General features: G+C 38.0%; 1 protein-coding gene across 2 annotated transcripts; it reads right to left on the bottom strand.

Annotated features, from left to right (window-relative positions):
• Window positions 1-649: 649 nt before the first annotated feature.
• On the bottom strand, window positions 650-27,079 carry LOC100889636. 2 transcript variants are annotated; one of them, XM_003723555.3, is made up of 6 exons: window positions 26,141-27,079; window positions 9,377-9,601; window positions 8,765-9,027; window positions 2,710-2,822; window positions 2,038-2,221; window positions 650-1,613 (listed from the first exon to the last, which is right to left on the bottom strand). In XM_003723555.3, the coding sequence occupies exons 2-6, from the start codon at window positions 9,598-9,600 to the stop codon at window positions 1,324-1,326; spliced, it is 1,074 nt and encodes a 357-aa protein (XP_003723603.2). In that variant the 5' UTR covers window position 9,601; window positions 26,141-27,079; the 3' UTR covers window positions 650-1,323. The 2 variants fall into 2 exon arrangements, with proteins under 2 accessions (XP_003723603.2, XP_003723604.1); XM_003723556.3 differs by lacking the exon at window positions 26,141-27,079 and adding an exon at window positions 15,681-15,998.

The raw sequence follows: 27,079 nt of genomic DNA, 5'->3' as shown, positions 1-27,079 counted from the left end.
GATATAAGTGGTAAAATAAGGTACTACTCAAGTGCTAGCTTTTCAATACTCCCTTGAAATGAAAAGGGAGAATAAGGTTATATTAGCAAGTAAAGCTACATAATAACTTATCTTTTGTGTTAATTCTAGTTTACTTATGTATTCTTCAAATCAAAGTAGACTAAGTATGGTATACAGTAAAAGTGTAAACCCCACAGCAAAATCACCATGCCAGTCAATGTATACAACATGGTACGTAGTCTGATAAATCAGTTACGTTATTAAACAGACATTTGGCATTTATTGTTTTAGTTTCAGTGATTTGCCAGAGATTCCAGAGCATAACTTGGATCGTAAAGACGGCGAATTTAACGTAAACATTTGATTACTCTAACAAGAGCGTCGTGTGAATTGTACCAGGAGATTTCTTTGATTAACAGTAGAAAGAAATGAATTCAAAATTTAGTATTTTCCTTTTTGAAAGCTATTTCCCAATGGCCCACTATCAAAACACAAGCCTAGATCAAGTGTTGTTGAAAAAAAAATCACAATATTTTGTGAGGTAGCAATACAAGTGACAGGCTTCGCGAAAGAAAACTAATTATCACTCAAAACTCTCGATAGATTCCAATAATTTGAGCCACTTTGGACATGGGCAGGCTCTTGTCTAGGGAGAATATACATGATACCATTAATGAAACACAGTGATCCCTACTTATAGATACACAAAATATACCTTTATGCCCTGCAGAAATCCATGATCATGTACAGATTTGAGTCACACTCGTATTTGATCGGGATCTAGCTACATAGATGAACACAAAATGAATACTGTTGCTATGATACTAACATGTTTTGTTGAGGTAAGATGGCGCCTATGACTAGCAGCCTCTTGCCAGATAGCGTCTTTTTTTCTCATTCGCAAGTCAACTTCGTATGAGGCAGTACAACCGATACCATACACTTGGTAGATTTTAAACCTCTTATTTTCATTACAATAACCATGGCGACCGTTGATAATCGTTGAAGATGTGTGATTCGTTCGCTCGGCGGATCCTGGCTCGTAATTCTCGTACCAGTCGGACAGCCGCAGCTCCTCTATAGTCTTTCGTATACCCTTAGGCACAGTTTGCATCAATCCACATCGTTTCGATGGAGGAGTTGTCATGGGAACGCTTGGACCCAATGCGCTGATGCTGTCCTTTACAAGGTGTCATGGAGATCATAATACGTTGAAGTCCTCGAGTTTCGCCACACTTCCTCAGAAGTCATGGAGTCAAATATACAGTTTCAAAGTTCTTGCGGCTTTGTTCTACGTCGCTTTCTCTCTGTCAATAATGATGTCTATTGTACGCACAACTTCGCCCTTCTGTGCGCGCGCGTAATGGATTTGATGCCGTCCCGGATGCGCATGGCGTTGGTCCTGTCTTGACATCTCCGCGTTGATTTCCGCGAGCAACGTCTGTACTCGATCAGCGTTTCGCAGGGATCGATGTTTCCTGATCGTAGTGATGAGATAAAGTTCGTATTGCAGGGTTCCATTGTCGATCTCAAACACGTGTGCGATGACCTGAGCAGGGTGGTGGGGTCCACGTCCGTGTTCCTCAAACTATTGCTGGATCTTGACCTATGACCTGCGTGATAAGAACAGACGGTGGCCAATTTAATAAAGACAGACAACGGTTGACATGTACTTGATCGAATTATGTGTGTTTAATTTTCTCAGAAACACCTGCAAAATTTGATTTATAAACATTTTCCAAATAATTTCCCTTTGCATGCTCATTTTCAATTCATTTGATCTCACAATAATCTCCCAATTTTGTGATTAATTTTCATAAATGTAAATTCATTGAAGTAGGAGTTTAATAATGAAACTTAAAATATGAATGTCACACTGCATAAGGTGTCTTTAAGTAGTCCCTTAGAATTTCATATAATTATTTGCTCAATTTTACCAACATGAGCTAATACAAAGCGGTTTCCCCAACTTTATCAAACCCTTCCTTCCAAAAATCTTTTCTGTCACCTTCTTGTAAAAGGCAAATCAGTGCTCACCGTTCTTCGCTGATCGGACTAGTCTCACTCCTGAAGACGGGATCCCTGACACTGTCTCCTCATTCACATGAATGCCTGGGCATATTCCTGAACGGATAAAGCTGGCTACGGTCTGCTTGACATCGGCAACGTAGTCGTCCAGGTCACAGTACTCGTTTTCCCGGCTTACGCATTCGATGTGCGTCTGTGAACAACAACAGGAGAGTATGTTAAAGGATGGTACACACTGTAAGTGGATCTTACTGTCTTTAACAGACCACTAATTTGATTACAACATAATAAAATATGCAATTCGAAATTATGGAAACGTTTTCTACCAATATTATTGTCTAGTGAAAAATAGTGCACTTGCCTGTTATAAGGTGATAATGAACGTAAAATTTGCGTAGCTTTTCGGCGTATATCACAAATAGGAACATTTCAAGCCAATTAGTTTAGTACGTTGACAGACGTTTCTTTCCGTTCATCTGTATTATTTTTCTACGTGACTATGTTTGGGAGACACGAGTTGGCCCAAAAGCCATAACTATTTCAGAGAATTATTTCATCAGAGCTCTCGTATTCTGGACCTTTTGAACAAAAGTTATGCACCATAGCCCCAAGTGATTTTAGAATGAAAAAATTTCATACAAATTTGGAGATTTCTGAAAATAAACGTTTACTAATTTTCACCTGTAGAGCTTTGCAAAGTGTATTATCTGCTGTTTCTTCTGCCTCGATTTGTTCCCAAACGACCAGAAATGACTCCTTATCACAAATCTGCATCGACAGTGTTCTGCAGTTAACTGGAATGAAGAGAAGAAGGTAGAAAAATGTACATATTCATTATCATTTTTGAAAAAGAGAGCAGCTGTGTGGACATTTTTGCGAGTTGAGGCATAATATTATTGTACTTGAAAGTAAAAAACTTTTAAAGGGACATTTGGAGAAGTATGTGCAAACCAATAATATTGTGAATAGAATGACGAGCTAGTGCCAGAGTATGAGTAGTCAGTAAAATTTCATGAAGGATAAGTCGTGTCCATAGACATTGTAAATCCAGAAACGCTTGCGATTTTTGAGAGCGATTTCCTCGGTAAGAAAATTTCGCATATCGCAAAAATTCAGTGTTATGTCAGTCTGATTCATTGTATTCGCGGCATGAAACTTCGCGAATTTGAACCACTCGGGTCTCGCAAAATTTGCGACCATTACATGCTAAAAAAATTCTATTAATTTAAGCCTTTCTCTATTACATGTCTCATGTTAAGTACACCTCGTTCGTGCACATCAGCACATCACTGGTGTATTAATAATCACATTCAAAGGAAATAATGCTCTCTAGATATCTACTAAACCAAATAATTCTCAGATCAAGTTGTCAAAATTGCAGACGGAAAATGAAACAGTTTAGGAAGGTTGCTCTGTTTTCACACACGACGGCATGTTGAACGAGTTTTACTGTGGTTGCATGGCGAGTAATTTCTATTTGATAACACAGACACCTCTATTTACATCGGTTAATCGAAGGAGACATGCAAAGTGTGGACTACCCATTGTTCCAACCAATGTTTAAGTTAGGTAGTCAATAAATTGTAAAACCGAATGTGGTTTGCAAGTAATTAAATGGTTTGTGTTTGTATTTAGCATGTGTCATCTTTTTCAACATACCAATGTTAAAATCCTCTTGTTCAACTATATGAATCTGAAAGAAAACTAAGTATTAATCCGCATAGACCGCATATACTGCTTGGTAGATTGGGAACAAAATTTATGATATTGTCATTAAATAATAATTAAAATACTTTTTAGATGATATCTGTCAAAACATCTTTGACCCGGTTACCTCCGAGAGAATAATAATGAAATAGAGAGAGAGAGAGAGAGAGAGAAAGCGAGAGAGAGAGAGAGAGAGTTAGAGAGAGAGAGGTGGGGGAGCACGAGAGAGACAGAAAGGGGAAATCAAAATTCCATACTGCGCTGGCACGGCACCAACTATGAGCGCATATATTGACATAGGTAGTAGAGCACAGAAAAAGGTATTGTTGTTTAAACAAAACACACAATGGACTGAGAAGGAAGGTCAGAATATGAAAGCATAAACCAAGAAAGCAAAGTAAACAAGAATTGATAATTATGCTTATTGAGTTGTCATTCATTGCTGTTCTGTTTTGCACGCAAAATAACCGCGAAGGTAGGATTGTTATGATTTGTGGCACGGAATGTCGTGTGTATAGATTTAACCAAAAAAAAAAACGATTTCATCATTAGAGAAATAAAATATTCCGTATTTTGTCATTCAACGAATAGACCAGGGTCCAGAAAAAGAAAACTTATAAAGCCTAGCTGGTAATCAAAATGGTCCCTATAGTTGTTAACTACCTCGAAATGGTATTCATAAAACTCGACTTAGGTTAGTTAGCAACTAGTCATTCCATTGTCGACTATGAGAGGGGAAACAGAGGTCAGAATTCTATAGAATTGGAAAAGATTATTATTGCTAACTAGGCTTAGCAAAGTTTTATGAATATATATGCCCAGGTCTCAAATATATTGAAAAGGTGTGGATGCTTCGTATTACACGATTGCTAGTATATTAAAAGAATATAGGTCGCACATCAGTTTTTACTATGTCTGGCAATGTGATTGAGGACAGTCAAAAGCAAAGATCGTGATAACATTATGCACAAACAACAATAGTATTTGTAAAGCGACAAAAAATGTTTGAAATTGATAAAAAAAATGAAGAACACAGTTAATTTAGATGACTCGAGAGGATGTTTTCCAATGAAATTACAATAAAAACGACAAAGATATTATTGATATATTAGCTTTGAATTTTGTCTGATATCATACTTGGTGGCGTGACGATCAATATTTACCCTTTTTCCTTTTGATTCAAGTCTATTTTTAACCCGTATGTAGTTGTTCATGCAGGAGCGCTCATGTACTGGATTTACTATATGTGCTACATCTGTGTAAACATAACTGTTCCCTTTCTTACTCAACACATATTGTTTTTGATATTTATTGTGCAATAAACCTAATATTCCTGAACATAATGCTCAATTGAATTTATCCTTGAATATTTAATGACATACCCTTAATTATTATCCACATCTTCGATACATTTTTCTAAATCTTTTATAATATTGCTGTGTGATGTTACCATTAATTATTTTGTTATATTTCCTTTGTATTTTGATGATGGTATTATCATATTCTAAATATCTGATTACGTAAAACCAACAATATCAGCCTTGAGCTGCATGTCATGTTTTTAAAAATAAATAAACCAATTCAATTCAATTCAATTCAATTCAATTCAAATTGCACATGCATGCTTTCGGTATTCAGAGTAATGTTCTACATACATGTATTTATGTATTTGTGTCTATTATGTACCGTGCAGTTATGTAAACGTGGTCCCACATGATATTATTTATGCCGGCGGTGCGTCACAATATTGTGTTCCTCATGTTTTTGCTTCGGCGTAAGCGGCGCGTGTCATTTAAAGAGAAGGTCGGGTTCTGGTAAAGGGAAAACAAACATGATTTGTAAACATTTTCATTCATTTTATTCACTCGTACAAGGATATCATAACAGCATGTGTCATAACAAAAAGAAAATCTCTTGAAATGTCCCAATATTCTAAATATAACGAGGAATAGTTCGAAAACGTCTTTGGACCCAAAATTGATGCCACATGTGTGTTAATTCCCATGTACCCGTGTACATGTATGTGTGCAGTGTTTTCACTGGGTACTATTTTCAGTAAGATTAAGTCAATATGATGATTTAAAATCACAATTATACAATTATTCCAACATAACTTTTCTTACCTGATTTATATTGTTCTTAAATCAATGCATTAGTATAACCAGATTTAAACATAAATTTGTATAGGGCAATGGCTCATTTTGGACCCTGCCTAGCGAAAGGTGTTTTCCCCCCTTCAATACAAGAGCTTTATTTTCATAAATAGTTGATAAAATACCTATGATAAAATGTCTATTTGGGTTTCTCTTATCATTGTCATGACTGTAGCACAAGTCAACCCAAATCTATCTAAAACAATGTTTTATCATCAACTAAACGAAAAGTAAAACCTTTGCTATCTCAAGTTGAAGGGGGTTATCAGAAAGTCATCCCAACCCTCGCACTGTGGCCCACATTCGTTCACATTTGTAACCCATTTCTAGGGGAGAGTTCGAAGAAACAGAACTACAATGCACGACACCTCTGCCTATGTTCACTGCTGTATTTTGTCTTGGCATTGTCTGTCTCTTTAGGCAATATCACTTCCGTGTTTCACCAGCTTTTAGATGCTCTCACAAATTGGCCAAATTGGTTTCCGACCAACTTTCATGACTTTTGGCAATTCTATGAAAAACTTTATTGCCCAATCGTAGTCAAGGTCTTTCTCATAGTTGTACAAATCAATAGATTTGGGGCAGATAATTTAAACAACACTGGATAGCACACAATGACTCTCATGCTGATATTTTCAAATCATCGTATAGCAAGCGTTATTTCCCCCTTTATATTGGTAAGAGTTCATGCATCAACAGGATTATCTTCTTGTCTGGTTTCAGTGGACTATACAAGCCATGGCTTATCCGAGAAAAGTAGTAAACACTGCATTCATGTTAATTTGACCATGAATAAGTAAAGGATTGGAAATCACTTCTCCGAGTCTGCAGAGAGCAGGAACGGGGATGGCATTTCGAAGTTGCAATACCGCTGAACAACTTAGTTTTATGCCCATTGGGATGGGATCGGTTTCTGATGTTTGGTCCTACTTCTAATTTCCCTCAAAACCTCAACGATAATACATTTCCTGTTTATGAGACCCGATATCTCGAGTTGAATTCCAGAACTTGGAATACATTTTTTTCGACAAATTTTCCTTCGGGGTTGTTGATACTTCTCGCAGCTCCCACCATGCTTTAATGCTCTCATCGGCTAAGCCTCTTTTATATACACGGGCCTTCTTAAAGTTTACAGTCAAGCCGATTGTGTCGCCGCTTTTGAAACTATTATAACACCTAAACAGCCGGTCTCTATTTTTCTACCAACAATAGAATCGGAAGTATTTAAGGGGCCGTGATACGACGGGGTCGGTGTACTTTATCGCAGCCCGTGTTGATTTCTACCCCTACTATATTTAACGCTTGTGCCTTTTCATCATTTTCAGGGGTTCTGCATCGTTCCGCTCTGAGGGTCCCTCCTTTTGTTTCTTCACCAAAGCGTGTAACGAGACTAAAATATCCCGGAAAAAATATCTCCTTGGAAATCTTCGGATCTCCCCCGTAAAACCCAAAGAGGGGAAAATGTAATCAAAGGAAAATCTCTAGGCAACGCTGAAAGCCAAAAGTATGATTTTAAAAGGTCAAAGGGAGTTGTTTGTAATTTTCCAAATTCTCTTGTAGAAGAACTCCATTTTTTATTCCTTCCATATAAGCACAAATACATTACTAGTGAGGAAAACTTTGCAATTATTTTATTTCCTTTGATATGATATTGACCTACAATGTGACTTCCCTTTTAAAATTGGTACGTGGTGTAACGAAGGATATTTTAAGAATATGCCTATTGTGGCCCTTAGGCCTACTACATGCATCGTTATCCCGGATCGTTACCATTTTAAGTCGTTATTAATGCCCTGGATTATGTCGTTTGTCTACACCCAAAACGTTGCATTTTCATTGATATTGATGTATCATTATTAATTTATGAATCTATTTGATCTATTCTGATCGTTAAACCATCCGCAATTCGGCTATTCGGAAGCGAATAAATTCTTATCGATATACCGTTTTAAATAAACAAGATAAATGAATAATTAAATTTAAAAAAAAGGATATTAGCAGCTCTTGAAATGGTCAGAACACGGTCTACTTGTATCCTACAATAATCCTCATAGATATCGGCAAATAATGATGTCGTTCTCTCGTATGATATGCAAATGTCGATGGTTTTCGACTCAGACAAGGAACACTATTTCATTGCCCAAACCTGCCCACCGACAGACAGACAATACAAATCCCAGTCTAGTATTGACCTTATACTATATCTCTTTTCAATGAAATGACAGAATATATATATGTCAGGGCTGCCAATAATTTTCTTAGACAACTCTTGCGTTTCCGTTGGGGCCAGGAGAACATACACGACGACGTGACGTCTCAATGGAAAAAATATTCTTGATAACAACCACAAAACGCATCCTGGTATTTTGACTGGAGATTAATGTTTGGTTTGAGGAGTATAAATAAAATGATAGGATCTTCTTTGCCTGCCATTGTATCAGATTTCCTGCCCGTGTTTCTCAGGGTTCAAGTTTTTGATCGTCATGCCCATTAGTGTCACATCTTTGACAGCATCGTTGTATAGCAGAGGAAACCGCTATCTTTAAAGGACTTTTCAGACTTATGGTTGTTCTGTTCCCTCCAGGAAACTGTAGCCTTTGACCCCTTCTTCATGAATCTACAACGTTTCCGAAGCAACGATTAATGGTAATAAATTCTTCCGTGAAATTCTTCAAGAAAACACGAGAGCACAAATTGGAGAATGAGAAATACCATGGAGAGCGTTTATTTTTTTACTTAGAGGTGTGAAGCTGTCTGGGGTATCACAAAATAATAATACATTGGGGATACTGTCGACAGCAGATTCCAAGATCATATGATGTTAAGTCAGAGTAATTAGGGGACTCTTTCAATTTCAACCTGGTGTCTAAACGTACCTTCCATTGGGTCCGGCAGCTGGCCAGCCACGCCCATCCCGATGTCTATCCCGGTCTCATCGACGACATCCCCGCAGAGGTTCTCGATGTAGATATTGCCATCGCAGTCCGGGTCGTACCTCTGGAACACGATGGACACTTCCATATCTGTCATGTTAGGGTTGGCAAGTCTGTACTCGGCCTCCGTAACGCGCCCGTCCTCGTTGAAGTCGGTCATCTGGAATATTTCTTCGCATGTGTAAATCGGTCCATCGTCGATGATACTGTGAAACGATAAAAAAAGAAATGGAAAGGGCATGAAAAACCATATTCAATAAACACATTTTAACATCTATAAGATGTAGAATAGCTTAAGCATTTGGAGTATGTTTCTATTTCTTATTATTTTTTGAGTACATAATATGGGTATATATTTCAGTATTAGAAGTAAACCGAAATTGAAGTGCTATTAGTTTTTCTTAAAGTCTCTAAGTTTATTCAATTCTTTCCTTGACACCTGTTGACATTTGTAATCTTTGTTATCTCCAAAACACACGATTTTGGCGTTTCTAAAAATATGAATTTTCTAACCTTTTGCACAAAGTATGAGAGACAGAACGTAAATAACCTCACCTATTACTGTACTCTTCGTCTATCGATGGAAAGTCGGCTATCGCTCCCGAATCTATTTTGGTCAAGGATTTGGTTTCCATCTCTGCTTCCTTGACAGATCTGACGGTGAGGTCCATGTGTTTCCTGTTCGCCGAGGGATGCGCGCTCTTCGGGAGAGAGCTGCTTGTCGTTATGGAGATGACATACAGGAAGCAGAACAGCGTTATCCTCATTTGGCAATGCATTCTGGGAATGATGAGAAAGATGAAGATGCCTTGGTCAATTGATATAAAAATGAACACTTTACTGATGCGTTCAATGAGTGATATTGGCGCAAGATCGGTGATCAAATTGAGAATGATATGGTGGATTAAATACGTATGAAATTGTTCAAAATTGCCAATGTCGCTTGTTAGCTTGCACTTTAGTCCACGATATGAAAACAATTACAATACTAGACATTCAAGATGGCGAAGCAACACCCTCTCAAATTGACTAGAGATGAAACTTGATATCAAAATATGGATGGAAACTGTATCGAGGAAGGTATAAGGAACGATAAAGCTTCCGGTGATTTGTTTATCGTACTCTGAATAGGTTCTGCTTCGAAGTAATTCTCTCTGAATGTGGAAGGTTATGTGAAGAGCTGGTAACGGTTGATCGTCAACTGCCAAGAATTGTTTTGAGACGCGCCTTAAATGGACCCGAGGAAAGACAATTGTACTTCTTCTGAGGTATGCTTAATGTGAAGGTGATCAAAAAGTACAAGGCAGAGGGGGCAATCTGCACAACAGATCAGAAATACTGGGGGAAGAACAAGTATCGTTTAATTCATAGTACAAGAACCAAAGACATCGAAAAGAAATCAGAGAGGAACGCGGCTTTTCAAGTTTGCCGTCTTGAAACGAACAATTAAAACCGAGAAATTGTTACAAAGAAGACGTCCGATTTGATTAGAAGGATTGCGGCCATTTCAAGGTAGGAGGCACACAACGCTCTATGCCTGCCTAATGTTGATTACATAATGAAAACAAATAAACAGAATGCATAAAGACAGTCTGCAGAGGAAAGTGCAACATCACACAGCCAAGATTGGTAGAGAAAAGTGCTTCAAAAGGTCGGTGTACTTTAGGCAGATAGTGCATTGCCTTCTTCATCCATATTTACACTGTATAAGGACGACATATTACTTGATTGATGAATATGTATCATACAATTCCCCCTGACTGAATGAAAATTGTTAATACACTGATGCGGTTGGGTACGGTCTCAACAGATATGCGTGTGTATTGCATAGCGATATCATCATGCACACCACGTTTTTATTAAACACTCACTCACATCAATAACAACGTCTGCAGAAAAACGGCAAGTCGCCAGAAGTCATGAAGATATAGTTTCTATCAAAACTTGTTTTGTTTTTGTTTTAAATTTACTGAAAACCCCCAAGATTGTGGGTTTCTTGTCAATTTCCGCATTATGTTACGGATTTTCTCAAACTGGATGTAACATCTGGAAGGCATTTTGCCTTTGGTTGCTTTCTTCGCGTCTGTGCACAGTTTGTCGTTTGCCAAACGCGCTATTTTGCACAAAACAATAGGTACCAATAAAGTGATGGAAGGCTAGCTTTGTGCTACACAGTGATGTAGTTGATATCACTAAATAATGTTCATATCTTCCTCAGATAAAAAAGCAAGTGTATTACAAAGTCATGTGAAAGATCTAGCCCTTGTATTGACAGTGGATTGCAAAAAGTATATCAATTATCACTATGAACATGACGGACAAAGAAAGAGGACAAAATATACAGTTCCTCATTCTACCCTCAACAATTGATGTGGTAGACAAAGGAACATCCCTTCACTGCTATTATGTAAAAATGTGTAGAACATGTGAATATGCATGTGACACCTGTTCTACACATTTTTACATAATAGCAGTGAAGGGATGTTCCTTTGTCTACCACAGCAATTGTTGAGGGTAGAATGAGGAACTGTATATTTTGTCCTCTTTCTTTGTCCGTCATATTCATAGTGTACTGTGCCTTAGCAAATCAAAAAGTACGTTCATATCTTATAAAGACTCGATGAGATAAAACAAGTTTAAAATAGAAGAAAAGAAGTTCTACGCGTAGTTATATATTTTAACAAATCAAGAAAATTACTGAGTAGAGGCATTACACCATTGTATGCATCACTCAAAGACTGCAATGTTTAAAGATGTCGACAAAGATAATAACCCATAGGAGGACACCTGGCGTGATTGTGCCGCCAACACACACGGCCTCCAGACCTTGATCGCACCCACAGAACACACCCACCATCCTTCCACACACGCACACCTATCCCCCCACACCAAACGCCACTCCACACCTGCACGCCGTAAATGGATTCGATTAGCCCCTGTTCCGCACGTGTCGTATCCCCAGGGGAACACTTTTGTGCACCTTTTCCTTTTCTTTATTACCCACTCTCTCTCTCTCCTCAATAGTTATTTCTTGTTTGATTGATTCCAAAACAACGTCGATATGTCAACAGAGAATTTGACGTCTTCCGAATGCCAGCTTTTGATTGACAGGCGCCGAGCAAACTGAATGATGATGAACAGAGAGAGATAGAGAGAGAGAGAGAGAGAGGTATCTCGCGGGTATAGGAACCTAAACAATATTTTTCCTAAAATGGCGTCATGGATGACTAGCGGGCTGGATAATTGTGGGGTGCTGTTATCTAAATGCTAGCATCATTCGACCATTTCCAGGAATGTTGTTTGCAGTATTAGAACCAAAGTTGTTTGTCTTCTTCTTCTGTAGATTCTGATATAATGATATCTAGGGAGGTCGAGGTAGAAGGGAGGTCGAACCGAGACATCCCTTGTGTTATACCATTCACTCATACATAAAAACCCTAATGGTAATAACAATTGTGATAATACTTCCAGTACTCTACAGGCCAACAAGTGCATATTGAATAGAGAGTCATCAACTGTTTCAGTATACCTTGACGGTGGGTCACCAGCTTCCTAAATCATCTATCAAAGAGAAAATAACTGCTGCATCATTACAATTCATGCTCTTTATACTTAGGGGACACATTTGGCGCCAGGTCATATTCGCTTTGATAGAGGGCGAACTGACCACATGGCGTTGCTTGTGTAGCTTGGTATTAATGATACTAAAGACCTCACAAAAGCCTGTCCATGTCAATAGAACTCAATAACCATTACCAGCTATGTAAAGTAAGACGCTGTACATTTAAATGAACGAGACTGAAGTTTCTCCCGTTATTTTACAGCAATTATCTGGTCAAGCAAGAAGCTGTACATCTAATTGAATGAAACTTGGGTTTCTCCCATTAATTTATTGCAATTACGTATCGCGCCAAGCAAGGGAGACAACAAAAACGATTGTAACAATATCGGAAGCTCATAAACACATCATTATTGTTGCATCGACCCCTACTGTCTCCTTCAAACGAGCATGAGAATTGTCCGAATGGAGCCGACGTGCCTAATATATTCTAGGATCAATATTTAATATAGAAATTGGGATAAATATTAGTTATGTACTGAAACAACCTTGCCTGCAACCTCCAAACGAAATAAATACATTGTTATGGTGCTTGGTTAAAACCATAGCTGCACAAGACCAGTGTTTGTTAAGTAGTGGGTGCACTTAGCAGGGTCATTTATATCTATATAATTTGTATTATTCCCTGACCCGTTTGTATACATTCATCATAGATAATTATTGTTGGTGTGGTTTGGGATTCATCGCTATTTATAGATGTACTAAGTGGGTTGAGCTAGGTTAATACGGTGGATTACTAGAGAAAATAAGTTGTAGTGTTTAGCGTTTATGATTATGATGTGTGTATGATTATGTATTATGATGAAGCGTATGAGAATGTTTTTTCTTTCCCATTGGCGTTAATTAGTGTGTTACATAAGTGTGCGCGTGTGTGTGAGGGGGTGGGTGAGGGGGGGGGGGGGAGAGGGATGGAGAAACTAAAACTTCGACCCCTTTCGTGTGCACAAGAATATCGACCCACTCCTATGAGAAAAGCAGTGCACCTGGAATGCTATGTTTGAAAGGCCTATTACAAACCTATCAAGATAGATTATAACCGTGATCAAACAAGATCAAACGACTATTGGAACCGAGCCATTAACGAGGTACCACTTTTGGTGTGAAATAATCGTACGTTGACAAGTGCTCGGAATTTGAGCTCTCTTTTTCTCTTTCTTTGTCTCTCTCTGCTGCATGAAATCACTTCTCATAACTTCACCTGCGCCATGAAAATAATAGATTCAAGTTGAAACGGACCCCGTGTGATAATAGATCCTTTATTCTCCGTGAGTTTTCATTCACTCGCCCCTAATCTATACATGCAGGTGTGTCACAAGAATAGATCGGTACCGTATGGTTCTTTGTTCTAAGCGGTTTAGAAAAGGTATTTCACACTTCATCCACACTGCTTATGCCCTCTTTAAACTTGAAGAGGCTTTATTTTTTGTGTAAAAGAACAAAATGCACGCAGCTCTTTGCGCGACGCGGCAGGTGCGAAAAAACTCGTGTTTACGATTTGTAGTTGTAGACGAGCTCTTTTTCTTTCTGGGATAAGTTCACAATAGGGTTCGTGCAATGTACAAAGAGTGCTTATCACCCGTAGACGATAATGAAGTAGGCACTTGATATACTGCCTAATCTCTCGTAGTACATTCTGAGCGCGTTATAGCAGGTGTCACACCCGTCCGGGATGGTAAAGGGGACCATAAGTTGAATACCAGGGCACTATTTTACAGGTGAGCGCCACACAAATGATTCGGATCTAATCAACAATACAACCGCCCATGGCACTTTGCTGTCAATAAGTATGATAAAAAAAACTTGAATTATTACTCTTTTATGCTTTTTAATTGTTTCTCAGTATTATGTTTCCTTAAACTCAGAACGATGGCATGATGTTTTACGAGTCCAACGTACTTATTCCATACAAGAAGCGGCGCCGGTTTTCCGAGGGAATCCTGCTTCTTAGCCCCGGGAAATATCTTGAGAAAGAAGTATTCGACGTAAATATCGTGATAACACCGGCACATTGTATTTCAAGTCGCCTTAATATACACTCTAACCTATCAATCATGCCTCGGCAATGTACATATTTACCAAAGTCATTTTCGATGTTTTCACAATCCATTCTTGGTTTGCATTGATTTGGACCTCGTTTTTCATCGGTTGTATTGTGGTCCTCCACCGGGCGTAAAAGCAGACACGACGAACTTCCCGCCCAAAGCATTCCAAGGAAATTGGTGGAGAAGAGAAAGGTCATGTGGTACAAACATTTGTGGAGCAACGACGAAATATAATAATACCGTGGATGGATGCATGGACGAAATTGTATGAAACTTTCGTATCTATCTCTCTTCATTTAGGATGATGTTCACAAAACTGTTTCAGATAGCTAGCTCTTTAATAATTGTTGATGGCATCTAGATGATGGATGATGGATTGCATCATCTATCAAGGGACGGAGGACAATAGGTTGTTTTATTAAAATGTTCTCCCATACTCAGTTTGGTGTTTGAGAATGGAAACGAAATATGAATATATATGTATATTGCACATAAGTTAATTGAATGAACGTATTACAGAGAAACGGATTCGACTGAGGCAAACTTACAATGGCGTATTTTAGGGGTATAAACGATTAAGTTAAAATTGGATGGTTGACGCTTGATTCGAAATAGATCTTGGGTCCCTTTTAACGGTAATGTAGGCCTACTATAAAGTGCACTAAATTCCAAATCAGGATAAGATACAACTACAATTTAAAGTAAAGAATAATAATGAAACATTCTATACTAAAAGTAACAGAGCACTCTTAAATGATTGAAGAAGAAAAATGGCGTTCTTTTTAAAGTAGAAATGGCAACCTGTCAGAGATAACATGCCCTCTGTTAGGAAATTACTACTCTAACATATACTCAACAACCAAACAGTAAGTTTCCCCAGACAAAAAGTAATGTGGGCGGACCTTTCTCTCCAATATTTTGAGTGGTTATTTAAACCCGATCGATAATGATTTCATAATGAAAATAATTTAGTAAATTGTTTCTCGATTTACCCTAACTAAGAAAATGTTAGGGGGAACTTTTCTTATTTTGGTTGAGTGTATATATATATATATATATGGATATGTGCTTTAGTGAATGAATGTGAAACAGACCTAATATAATATTTGATTATAGGAGTAACTAGAAGTTGACCTAAGAATCAGATCTCAAAAGTAACAAACGAGAAAATAGAGGCCAATAAAGTCACAAAACTCACCTTGTTATGGAATTTAGATAATCCACTCCGAAAAGAAATTGAAATAGTGAGGCCAAAAGTAAATTAAAATATGCTACATGCACCACAGTGATTCCTCGACTACAAAAAAGCGTGTCCTCGCGTTTATACACCGAAGATCCTGTTATGTCGAAGCACGTGGGTGATGAAAACAGAAGTGCGACCAACCTGACGTGGCCTGTGCCTAAACACCGCCACTGCTAATATCAAGCCCATACACACACGCTTCTGCTTTTACAACGCCTTTTATGTATTATATGCAATCATTCATTTTCTCACTGCCTTTTTTCCCCTCAGTAAGTCCATAACCTTTAGAATACAAACCGCTTCCAAAGTTCAGAATCTTTTTTTTTTTTTACTACCGTGTTTGGATTTTGTTTACTTTGCTGGGGAAACGTGGACATTTTCGGTAAGCCCTTGAATCGAAAAAAAGATGGTTAATCCGATATTGGCTGATCTGTGACTAATGAAAAGCAGTCATTGATGTTGATCTGTGGTTTTATCACTTTGTTTTTATCAAATCAGGAAGAACAAGTGGTTGATAGAAACGCCTACTGATACATATATCAGAGAGTGTGGGGTGTTGCCGTGCATGGGGTAATATTGCAGAACCTAATATTGCGAACGCCTCCATAGTTAGGTCGCCTAATGAGTAAAAGCAATCTTTATACCTGCTTTTTCACTGTGGATGATCTGTACCAACAAGTTAATGGCATCACAGGCAAGAAAATAAATGTATGTATATGTACTTGTCAGTATGCGTGTTGTAATACAGGTCGTTTAATAAAAATGATTTAATCCCATTTAGAAAACAAATCGTAGCCATGTGAAAAACCAATACCGAACTTATGTTACATAGTTCGAGAAATTGAAATTACTGGAACGTACGAGTAATGAAAGAAATATATTTGATGCTTGAAGATTAATTGCCAAAATGTAAAGTAAAGGAAAAAGGATACGAGGGCGACTAGGAAAACTATGAACAAGAGAGGAAACAATGCAGTAACATTAGGAAATGTAATAGAAAGAAAGTAACGCGTGTTGAAATTTGAAAAAAGTCGAATACCACATGCCTCCTATTTGACAATGTCGACTTAGCGACTCGTGGAATCGCGCTTTTTACAATCTGAATTGAAATAGGGGTAACCTATTAGGGGCAGTCCCTGTCTATGGAATATTCAATTGTTGTGAATTGTGAATAAAGAACAAAAGAAAACTTTTTTACAAGGCGACTAATGTGGTATTGAAATCCATTCCTGATTTACTAGTCAATATCGAAACTAAAAATGAAAATACGAAAGTTTCATATCTCAAATCAAGCATAATTACAGAAGACCGATTAACACGTCCGGGTCACGTTCAAGGAACCAATAATGTGTACAATAGTCATTACCAACAATAAAAGAAAGATGAAAAATCAGATGTTAAATATAATTTAGAAAGGTTAAAATATTAGTGTAAACCTTGCTCTCTTTTATCGGCAAGTACATCGATTTTATCATTTCTATCAAATGTTCATAATTAGATGTTGGTTATTTTACATTAATCATTTAAAAGAACGGTAGGGTGGTTGTAAACGTATAGGATAGTAGTAGAGGTAGGGTGGAAGAACGGGTAGGGTGGGGGTAGACCGACATCAGACTGACACCAAGACGACCGACATTTTCCAGTATGGTCTATGCCCACACCAACTCAAAATCGGTCGGTTTGGAAAAGATTTCGAGCGGTGAGTCGGTTTGACGTTGTGACTAAGGTTTCAACCAGTACCACAATAGTCGACTACAAAACTTGGTGTTGACCATGATGACTGTCTTTATCCCCATTACCCGCAATCTCTTATGATACGGTTGTACCTCATGGCCCATATTTTAATAAAGCCCGATGCTGAGTTTATTATTTTGTTCAAAATAGGGCTATGACAAATTCAGTTAGTATGTGGTCAAAGTTTTCCTTTGTAAAAGCGTTATTAGAACCAAGGGTTTCACTGAAACAGTTATAATAGTCCGTTCTTGTGTAGCGCATAACACATGATATAACGTCCCTACGCGCTTCCAGAGGGCTTTTGAAATTATTACCCTATAGCTTTTGCTCCGGCAGCCGTTGCCAGCGCATGGTTCATTTCAAGAAATAATCCTTACAGGTACCAATTTACCTCACCTAGGTGGAGTGTGGCAAATGTTGATTAACGTCTTGCCAAAGGACGTTAATGTACTTGTGGCAGGGATTCGAACCCCGTACATTGTGGTTCACAGTCCGGAGACTACGAACATGTCTAAACCACGATACATGTAAAGGCAGATTTTTTTGGTTGTTTGAGAGTGGGAATCCGGACCAGCATGCCAGTAATTGGAACATTTCGCAATGGAAATTTTCTGGGTCACCAAACACGAGGGTGAAACCTCAAAAAAGAGAAGATGCCAGGACAGAATAGATCCTTTTGTTAACAAGTCGCGCACCTAACGAGTAAAGAATGTGCAACATTACAATTATGTACAAAGTCGATGTCTTCTGCCATGCGTGACATTTCCTAGCATGACTAGAATATGTTTAGCACGTTCGGAGGTTGCTGTTGTTGCTCGTTTTGAAATTAATTATTTAGTTATGTTGAGCGAACATTTCATTTATAACAAGTGATAGAGAATTTTTAGTTTGACAAAAAACCCATCATGGACTAGAAATCATTTTTTTCCTCCTGAATGATGTCTGAAATAGCGATGATAATTATTTCTGGAATTGACACGCATGTCAGAGAGGTCATGATGCTTTGGCAGATCTGGGGTGGAGTTTTTTTTTAAACTACGTCACAACCAAATACAGCACAATCAGTGTGCTACCACTGATTACTAGTTATTAGTGTGACATCGTTTCCAATCGAATCTTAAATAGAAATCGTCATGTTTAAATAAGCAGGAATCATCAACGCACACACCATAATTCTTTACTTATGATAGTACATACGATAAGATGCGCAGTTCGTCAGTGACGTTATGACGTCGCAGTGCACTGTTGGATAGCCTATAGTGACATCACAGAATAATCTTTATTACGTCACATTTAGCTGCTACCGATGTTTACCTACACCCGGCCGGTGAGCGGGTCATTATTGGAAGGCGTGGATAATAAAGGTAAGACCACTAACCTTTTAAGTTCGTTGAAATTAAGCCGAGTTACTTGACGTAAGTGAGGTAAATCTACTCTTCTCTAATGTGACAAAGCTTCCATAAAGATATGCATCAGAAAATCTTTGAGAAATCGGTGTTTTCCCCTAAGTTAAGGAGGAGAATCGTGATCCAAAGTACGTGTGCAAAGAATTGTAGATATAATTGTGAGCTGCGACCTTTACTTTTATCTATAGGCTAAATATGGAATAAATTACAGAATATAAAAGCACGCGCCTCACGTGAAAGTAGCATTAGAGCCACATGATATGCACAAATTTTGCTGTATAATCGCGGGGACTTTTGTTGCGATTTCTATGTTTCGAATACCAGTTCTAAATAGCACCTGTCGTAGTCATTGGAAAAGTTGGGTCCCGCCAAAAAAAGTGTCCTGCCACCTACATTCATAATAATAGTAACCCGGCACAAGACAGTTTCGAAAATGTAAAAAGCTGGAGAAAGAAATAGAGGTGGACATACTTTTCTCGTGGGTTCGGCTATTGATATCAAAGTAGGAACAGACTCATTTTAGGCGAGAAATTTGAGCATCAGTTTTGAGGCGAATTTTATATCGCGTCATCAACTAAATGAATATTCTTTTCGGAAAATCATCATAACAGATTTTCGTAAGTCTATGCCGTGTAGAAATCGCCAGGGAGCTTCGTATTCTATGGGCATTGTGCCAGGGTATTTTGTATTGTTCGCGAGCGAAAAATTCTAGAGCTTGTGCCAAAGTCTGCCGAGCTGTATTCAGTTTGGTCAAATGAGGAGGGAAAGAGAGAAAAAGAATCGGATGTTTTCATTCAAGACCCGAATGCCGCAGCGGGCAAACTTCGGAAGTTTCGGCTTAACTCCCACGGGTACTCGACTTTGGTGACAATAGCCTGGCCCCTCTCCAGGCCGTGTTCGCTTGCGTAGGTGGAGAAAGGCTCACCCCCGGAGTTATTTTTTCTCACTGGTTCCTTGGAGCAATATTTTAGTCGTTTGTAATTTTCGTCACTGATTGTTTACAAAGAAAAGAAGTTAAATTTTGGTTGGGTTTCGGAGGAAGCATTTCGATCGTCTCCGTTATTCGAAAACAATCTGGACGTAGGCCTATCTTTCTCATACTATAGGAATTCTACCGTAATTTAATAATTCATTAATTCTCAAATAATTTTATTAAAATCATGTATATTCAAACCATGAATTAACTTTGAAGTAAATTATATACATAGAGTATCCATTTTGGTAGAGTGACTCTTGAAACAATGTGCATGCAACATTTCACGTTATTTCAATTTCTGGCAAAATAGGATACTAAGAAATCAACGAATGCCTTCTTATTTTAAAGATTTGTATGAGTGTGTGTGGTTAATTTACTTTTGCTTAAAAACTTAAGTTATATGGCATTTCACTTTCCAATAAGAAAAAATTAAAATAAGCATGTTTTGTTCTGATCCCGGCTTTCTCTCCCACGCTCCTTCTCATTCTCCCTTCTCTATTCTCTATTCTCTCTATCTCTCTCTCTCTCTCTCTCTCTCTCTCTCTCTCTCTCTCTTCCCACATCACTCCAACTGAACAGGTGCATACCCCCCTGTCACATATCAATTTCTTTGGGAGGATCATAAAAAAATTGCAACAAAACACGGAACAAATGAAAAAGCTCGTATATTTTTCATCGCCCGTCCAGGCGATCATATGTCGAATTATGCACTTTCAAAGAGGTCACCACAAGCTTGACTGTTTCCAAAGAATTAATCCAAATTCATTCAGAATGTGCGAGTAGTAATTGAAAGAGATGTGAGGGAATTATATGTAATAAGTTTTTTTTTTTAAATATCTGTTTTATGTTGAGTATTTGGTGTTTTCTGAGCCAGTTGGACGCTATTTTCTAGCTAACCCCCTAAGGCTAAGATCATTCTTAACATCATTTACAAGGTCTCTCATTATTTAGATAACCTGACTTCTAAACGAGATTAGTAATTGAGCTAAACTCATAACTAAATGGGTCTATATATATTTTGATAATGGAATGTAAATTGTGAATGCCAATTCTCACTCATCTAATAGCAATACTCCGTAAAAACGGTGCACAGCGTCGACAGTTGTATAATTTGTTCCAGTGACCGCCAACCCTTATTAAATAAAATAACTATGCAAATATACAGAGTGTACCTGAAAAAATACCTCAACGCCATGATCAAGAAGTAACGCATGACAGATTTCTGACGGTCTGACGTAGAATGTCAGAAACCCGATGTCCTTAATAAGCGATAATCGTCATGATCATAATAATTATTATATACATAAATCAAGGGATACTTTGTAATCCTCGAGTTATTTACCCGTAACGTAAACTTGTGTTTCCCTTTTTGCAGGGCACCCTGTACATACACTTATCGGCGTTTTTACTGCATTAGACGAGTAAAAGTGCATTGGCTTTAAACTAGGCCGTGGTTATATCATAACGAATTGCGGCAAAACGCACATCATGTTTATGCATGAGCGTTTAATATAATATAAAATTGCGAGCAACGAATGACAATGCATCGGGTACAGCTTGCGTTGGCTTGGTAGGAATCGTCATAACTGAATTACAGACGATTGTTTCGTAATGGCATGCTTTCGGTGAGACGAGATTGAGCTCGATGTCAGTCCCTCCTTCCATTTCATTGCAGGAAGGTCATTGTACTTTCTCGGAGATGCTATAGGGTTTCACCGTGTAGTATAGGGAGATGCCAACGCGTCTCCATGGTAACGGGATGAATTATGATTGACAGGGCGGGCGGTTCCTCAAAGATTATACGATATTGATGCGATAGAGGTGGAATGGCGTACATTCCTGTATAGCATGCATGCGTGCGTAAGTATCAATTTGAATAAATAGTAATATAATGAGGATATAATAAGAGAATAATTGTTTTATTACTGGGAAACTGTAACCAATCTTTCGGATGACGACATCTGGCAATGTGGGTGAAAATACTTTCAAAATAGTTTAGATGTGGTTAATATCTTAACCATATTCCAAGTTATTCTTATCCCTATTCCTCCTCTGCCCCTATCCGCAACTCTTTATAGTTTCCCATTTTCGGAAATATATTTTCTCCACTTTTTGTTTTACGATGTGAATGCACTATTGTGCACTTTTTAGAATGTCCACCACAAAACCTCATCATCAATTCACTACAAGCCGTAGACGTTAATCTGGAGAGGAAAATAAAAACGACAACAGCCCCCTAAAGTTATAAGAGCCTAAGAAGGTCATGCACTTCGCACCAGGACTACTAAAAGGTCTTAAGACCTTTTTATGGTCAGAATTGAAACGATTGCCGATGTTGGCATGTTTTTACCACGAAGACCGTTTATCAATTTCAAGGGAAATGCATTTTTGCTTCATACTCTTAATTATTTAAACATATCTCAAGGGGTTTTTCATTCAGCGAAAACGGCGAAAAGACAAGGTAGACTTTTTGGCACGTGGACTTACTTCCTTATATCAAGCCTTTGACTGCTGAGAAATAAGGTGACCATTTGACTTCTCCTTTTTATTGTTTCCTCACGGGATGAAGAAACTCCCCTACTTGGCAAACGCATCAATAAATTGTCACCCATAACAAGTGGTTATGATTTCCTGTCCCCGATTTCTCTCTTAAATTCATTTTTCTTGAATATCGTATAATATTCATCGCAGCCCTCACCTTTATACTGTACTAGAGCGAGTCATCGAGAAGGAATGATACAATAGAGTTGACACTTATTTACAACAGAAACCCATTACCCCCAAAGGTTAAAAGTTCATTCCCATTTACGAAAACCAATTCTCATTTATTTTCTCCTCGATCCCATAGCACATCTATATAATCAATATCATTGTTGTAGTTTTTATTTTTAGGTGTATTATGTGCAAAACACCAGCGTGCATTAGCTCAGCAACATCGAATTAGGTATTTCAGTAAGTGAAGTAATTTGCGTCTATCTTTTTTCATGACACACTCTGTACTTTTCGCATTATTTTTGTATCGTTGGTGTACGAAATGGAATGAATGAATGAATTCACAATGGACTTGACGCTATGGCACAAGTGGAACTCAAACTTAAATAGGGGTTGAAAAGTTCGTCGATTGCTTTACTGTGACGTGACCAAGGGCAATGGAAATAACAACTTCGAAATCCCTCGTACTTGTTGCTGATGAAACATAATTTGTATGTCCCCGTCCACCAATGGTGGTACAAGAGGCATTATGTTTTCGGGTTGTCCGTCCTTCCGTCGATCCATCCCGCTGTCTCGTTGAAGCGATATCTGAAGAACCATTTAAGGTATGAACTTCAATATTAGTGATAGTATGTATCAATATAGGAAGACGATCTAATTAGATTTTGGAGCAAGTAGGTCAAATGTCATAGGGGTCAATTTACGAAATTACATATATAATATTAGCCTCGTTATCGCGATATCTAAAGAACCATAACATATATGGGCTTCAAACCTCTTGATAGTGTTTATGACCAAAGGAAGATGATCTGATTAGTTTTGGGGTAAATAGGTGAAAGGTGAAAGGTCGCAAATAGCAATATACATGTAAGTAAAACCTTTTTATTTCCATCTTGATATTCCAAAAATAATTCAAGCCATCATAACTAAATAATAAAATTAGTAGCAGCTTGATTTAAAAGGTGATTATATTTATACCATCATCAATTACCCGGCTTAAATCGAACAGTCATTAGAGAAAACGATTTTGCAAGCTCTTACTCTTACTTTGAAGCTCCTCCGGAACGGAAAAAATTGATTTCAATACCGTTTTCTTCTATAAAATTACTACGTAGTTAATTTATTTCCTCCCTCATTGTAAAAAAAAAACCTCTGAAAACTACATGCCTAAACAAATCCCATGCAAAGTCACATTAGTTCTCAGCAGTTCACGAAGGAAATAGCGCCCTCACCTCACATGCGTAAAGATTTGATAATAATTATTCTTGAAAACGAACACGACGAAGTGAAAAAGTATGTGTACTTTCGGCAACCAGTTTGGTTATAATTATTTTGTCTAACAGTGAGGCACATTTGAATGTAATTTATTTCAGTCCTCTTTACAATCGGCTACTGGGTTATCAACTACAAAGAAACACACCCAAGAGAGCTCAAATTGTAGTTTTGAAGGAGTTCAAGTCTTTCTACATTCTTTGCTTACTGCCAATCGGATAACTTAATACATGCGTGTATTATCAATAGTGAAAATTCGATTAATAGCTTTCCCATTTTGAACACTTCCTGTTTTCAAGATTTGCGCTTTCCTGCTAGGTTCATAAACACTGCGTCTCCACACTGACACACAACCACGCAATCGCGCACACACACACACACACACACACAGCGAAACGGTGGTAAAGTACGTCTACTGGGAGATGCGGAAACTGGCGCCGATTCCGACCAGGGAAAAAAGAGGGAGAACTCGTCAAGGCGAAGCAAAAGTGCGCCAGTTCGGGGTTATTTTGCTACCCTAAGGAGCTCGACAGACCTTATTATTCCGGAAACAACGTCTCGCAGTGTTTGGAGCGTTTGCTCTAATCCAATGTAATCATAAATCATTTCTCATTCGGGATCGGATTAAGCTGACCTAAAAATCCTTGGCCCCAAGTCACCGGTGAAATTGATACTTGAAAGGGAGAATGAGGGGGTGGGATTATGTTAAGGAGTGAAGAGAGGGTGAAAGAAATAGTTGGTGCTAGCATGATGAGTGAATGATGGAAAAAGGTGGTAGTAAGTCATCGAACACACTCATCAACCAAAGTATATAAATAAATCGCATACCAATCTTAGTACTTTCCGGATGTAATAAGTAAGTATATTATTGCATAGATTTAACCATAGACGTAAATACGTCTATGATTTAACAAGCCCTGACGAAGAAACGAGCATCTATTAGACAAAATGGACCAAGGAAATTAAAATAAACGGTCTTACAATGGATCACCGTTTTTCTTTTTGTGCACTTAAATTCGACATTATTTTGTGAAGTACTTTGATAATTGTCCTCTACTCCAACTATTTGAAGAAAATGTATAACTGCAAACATCTGGTACTAAATGGACTAAGAAATTAAACGCGTCTACTTTATAGCTTTGCATGTAAATCAATTCATTACATTTATTTGTAGAAAGCTACTAACGACAGAAAAAACTCAGAAAAGTGAATACCAAAGAGAAAGCGAGAGAGAGAAGAGGAAGATAATGTGAGACAGTGATACAGAGATAAAGTTAAAGAGAGCGATACATAAAGACCGAGAAAGAGAGAGAGAGAGAGAGAGAGAGAGAGAGAAGGAGGGTGTGGTTGCAATATTGATGTGGATGGTATATGCTACCCCAGGGATACGAACGCCAATGCTATCGGCATAAGATGAAAAGAGAGCACTGGTGATATATCAACCATCGGGCATTAACACATAATTTATAAAACATGCTATTATCCGCTCATTGATACATTCTGCAACAAATTGAACCAGGGAGGCCTACGAAACATCTGGCAAAGGGTAACATAAATCAAACTTAAATCAATTATACGAATTAGGACACCGGCACAAAAAATGCTAAATTTAGAGAGATTCAAAAATTAAAATGGTGGTGTTGGACACGCTGTGATTATTGCACGTCGGTCTCTAAGGACAAACCTAAACCACATCCTCAAACCAGGGAAATATCGTCATTCATGCTCACGTACCATTTTAAGCATCAGTCGAAACTCGAAAAGGAACTAATAATATTGTATTTTACAACTAACCATTAGTATTTCACCATGATATGATAGTACATATTAATATACACTTTGTAAATAGCTAAATTAGCGTGATTATTAATATCTTCACATGAAACTAAAGCCTATAACTATTACAGCCTAGGACTTATTTGTTATTTGATTTGTTTCTATAGATTTTACCTTTAAGTCGAATTATGGTATTGCGATGAAAAACGTACATTGAAAATTCCTTTTTTGGTTCACACATAAATATCACCAAAATGCTTTTATGTACAAGACTATAATAATTATTAGAATGGTGGGTGATAAAATTAATAATGATAATGCTTTTATATAAATACAGCAATTATGTTTATGAAATCTTGATCTAGACATCGCTAAATATGCCAAATTTGATCAAAACAATTTACACAAAAGTAACAAAGTTTGGTATTAATGTCATCAATATTTCCAGTTACAATAGATGACCACAAAAATGACACAAACCAGTAACGCTTTTGTTCTTGCAAATGGTTCTAATTAATGTACATCTAGATGTAACTTACCTTATTTTATCAGGTTTAATGAACTGCAAACTTGTAAAATTCTCCCAACCGCTACAACCAGTTTAAATCCTTTGGATATCAGCAGCTCAGTGACTGAAGATGGCTCCTCTCTTTTTACCAGACACCTTCTAAGTAATTAGCATCCACATCCAGAAGAAAGAAAAGTTTATTTCAAAATCACCATTCTCCTCTTAAAGAGCTGTTTTTATCAAAACAAAATCCTAGGTCTCTGTCGAACCCTGAAGCCGTCTCAATTAATGTTGAGAATGATTTCGATGATCAAGTGGTAGATCTAATATCTTGATCTATGAATTTATCGTTGACGTTTGAGGTTTGCCTCCGTGTTTCTCAGAGACCCAAAATCGAGAACATCTGAAGCCTACACTGTCTCAACTCTCTATGAATGAACCAAGATCGGAAGAAGGGGGCATAAAACTTTTCTCTTTACAACTGGCAAGCGACCTGTGACGTATCGCGTCTAGAAAGAAAGTGTCGATCAGGATTTCTTGGCAGCAAAATCCAAATATTTTGTCAATGAACTGAGGAGTGGATGCGGAGACACGTCGGCGTGCGTAGGCGAGCAAGAAGGTGAATGAGAAGCAAGCAAGGAATGGAGAGGTCGTGCACTTGCGAAGGATTTGAAAGCCAGCTATGGGTGACTGATGGTTGGTCGTACAGTGTGTTCTGGTGCTAGTCCCGAATTGCGACTGAACCCGGTGCAGTTGATACAGTAGACTGAGCCTTTCCTTCCAGCACACCTGAGCTAAAAGCGAGCGAGGGAGAGAGAAAATTGCAAAAAGAACAAAATATGAGGGAAAAACAGAGGGGTGGGTTGGTTTACCGGAAACGAGTGTAGTACGGACTGTTGGAGAGGCAATAGTGCGTAGCGGCCACCTAATGTCACTTCGATTCGTGGAGTACAATATGAGCTTCACGATG

Source organism: Strongylocentrotus purpuratus, unplaced genomic scaffold (genome assembly GCF_000002235.5).
Source record: "Strongylocentrotus purpuratus isolate Spur 01 unplaced genomic scaffold, Spur_5.0 spur5_scaffold_8, whole genome shotgun sequence".
NCBI lineage: Eukaryota > Metazoa > Echinodermata > Echinoidea > Camarodonta > Strongylocentrotidae > Strongylocentrotus > Strongylocentrotus purpuratus.
This window is presented reverse-complemented; position numbering and strand designations above follow the sequence as displayed.

What these genes read in the sequence shown, in the direction of transcription:
- LOC100889636 (XM_003723555.3), bottom strand. Translation starts at nt 9,600, where the DNA reads ATGCATTGCCAAATGAGGATAACGCTGTTCTGCTTCCTGTATGTCATC. An exon ending in GACGAAGAGTACAGTAATAG is followed by an intron (nt 9,028 to 9,376) that starts GTGAGGTTATTT and finishes ATCGTTTCACAG; the next exon opens with TATCATCGACGATGGACCGA. An exon ending in CACTTTGCAAAGCTCTACAG is followed by an intron (nt 2,222 to 2,709) that starts GTGAAAATTAGT and finishes TGTTGTTCACAG; the next exon opens with ACGCACATCGAATGCGTAAG.